Source organism: Nematolebias whitei, chromosome 21 (genome assembly GCF_014905685.2).
Source record: "Nematolebias whitei isolate Nwh7 chromosome 21, NemWhi1, whole genome shotgun sequence".
NCBI classification, from domain to species: Eukaryota; Metazoa; Chordata; class Actinopteri; order Cyprinodontiformes; family Rivulidae; genus Nematolebias; species Nematolebias whitei.
Genome location: NC_056518.1, coordinates 34,036,250 through 34,037,423, shown reverse-complemented (window position 1 = coordinate 34,037,423; position 1,174 = coordinate 34,036,250). Strand labels below are relative to the sequence as shown.

At 47.5% G+C, this 1,174-nt stretch overlaps 1 protein-coding gene across 1 annotated transcript in view; it reads right to left on the bottom strand.

Annotated features, from left to right (window-relative positions):
• The window catches only part of LOC119427259 (required for meiotic nuclear division protein 1 homolog), a gene marked incomplete at its 5' end in the record, with an annotated part of 9,448 nt that extends 8,283 nt beyond the window's left edge, over positions 1–1,165 (bottom strand). The window contains 5 exons of the mRNA XM_037694839.1: positions 37–137; positions 219–258; positions 431–506; positions 581–686; positions 770–1,165. Of these exons, the coding sequence (XP_037550767.1) occupies positions 37–137; positions 219–258; positions 431–506; positions 581–686; positions 770–1,165 (719 nt within the window). The remainder of the gene's footprint in view (positions 1–36; positions 138–218; positions 259–430; positions 507–580; positions 687–769) is intronic.
• Between the last annotated feature and the right edge of the window lie 9 nt (positions 1,166–1,174).

Sequence of the window (1,174 nt, the reverse complement as noted above, 5' to 3'; positions counted from 1 at the left end):
TGTATTTAAAGGAGCTGCCAGCTGAGACCATCCTACTCTGCCACAGCGTAGTTGATCTCCTCGTTCTCCCAGTGCACCAGCGCCACTTCGTAGGGCTGGATCTCGTGCTGCTCCAACAACCTCAGAACCTTTTTCATCTGTTCACGGGAAACAAAGCGTGTTCGTAACAAACGCTCTCCGAGGCACCAAACTGTTTAAAACCTTAAAATCCTGTTTACCGCTTTCTCCTCAACGTTCCAGAAAACCACCGATCCTTCCCTGAAACGTTGAAACAACAGATTTAATGATCTATTTTCCAAAACACTCTGAACCAGACACATTACTAGACCATAATTTAGAACAGGACATATTTAATATGCTTTAAATTCACTAAAATAAATAAACACAGACGTCCCTAAAGCCAATTAAAGTCAAAGTATTTTAGTTTTACCTGAAGAAAAAGACGAGCGCGCAGTCGTCTGCTTTGGCAGCCATGTTGGTGCTGATCACCAGAACGTTTGAGGCGTCTGCAAAGAAAACAACATCCATCGCAGGTGAGACGCTGACGACTCAAACTGACATTGAAGCTCCTGAGTCGTACCTCTTGGTAAATCGACCTCCTGGAAGCCGTGGTTCATCAAATCATGGCTCAGTGTTGGCAGATGATACTGATCAGCTGTTGCGAAGGCGATGCATTGCATCATATCCTGCAGACAAAAAGCACGGCTGCGTTCAGAAGTGTGCCACCGCGGCGAAACAAACTCAACAATACGACCGCAGGCTGAATCACCTGGTCTTTGTCCACAGAAGGCTGGTTGGCTCGAGACGGCTGTTTTGTTCGTGGCCCTTTAGGAGCCCTTTTCCCAGGAACTGGTGCTGGTTTTAAAGGTGATTTTAAAACTGGTGTTACAATACGAGTAGAATAAAAACACACGGGTCCACTTCTACCGGTGACGCCCTCACAGTTACTTAAAAGAGGAACGTTAAGACGTTTACATCCCCAGAAAGCAGGAGGAACGTGTTCTTTATGCATGTGCTGCTGGTGAGAAGTTCTGGTGAACATCCACAGCCCAGATCGAGTCCTGGGTTCTGACCCACACGTGTGGAGCTGCAAAGATTGTGAAACAGCGGCGGTGATGAAAGGTGGCCTGCTCTCTGACGCCCGCAGGGTTCCCAGTCTGGGTCTGCTCTCTGA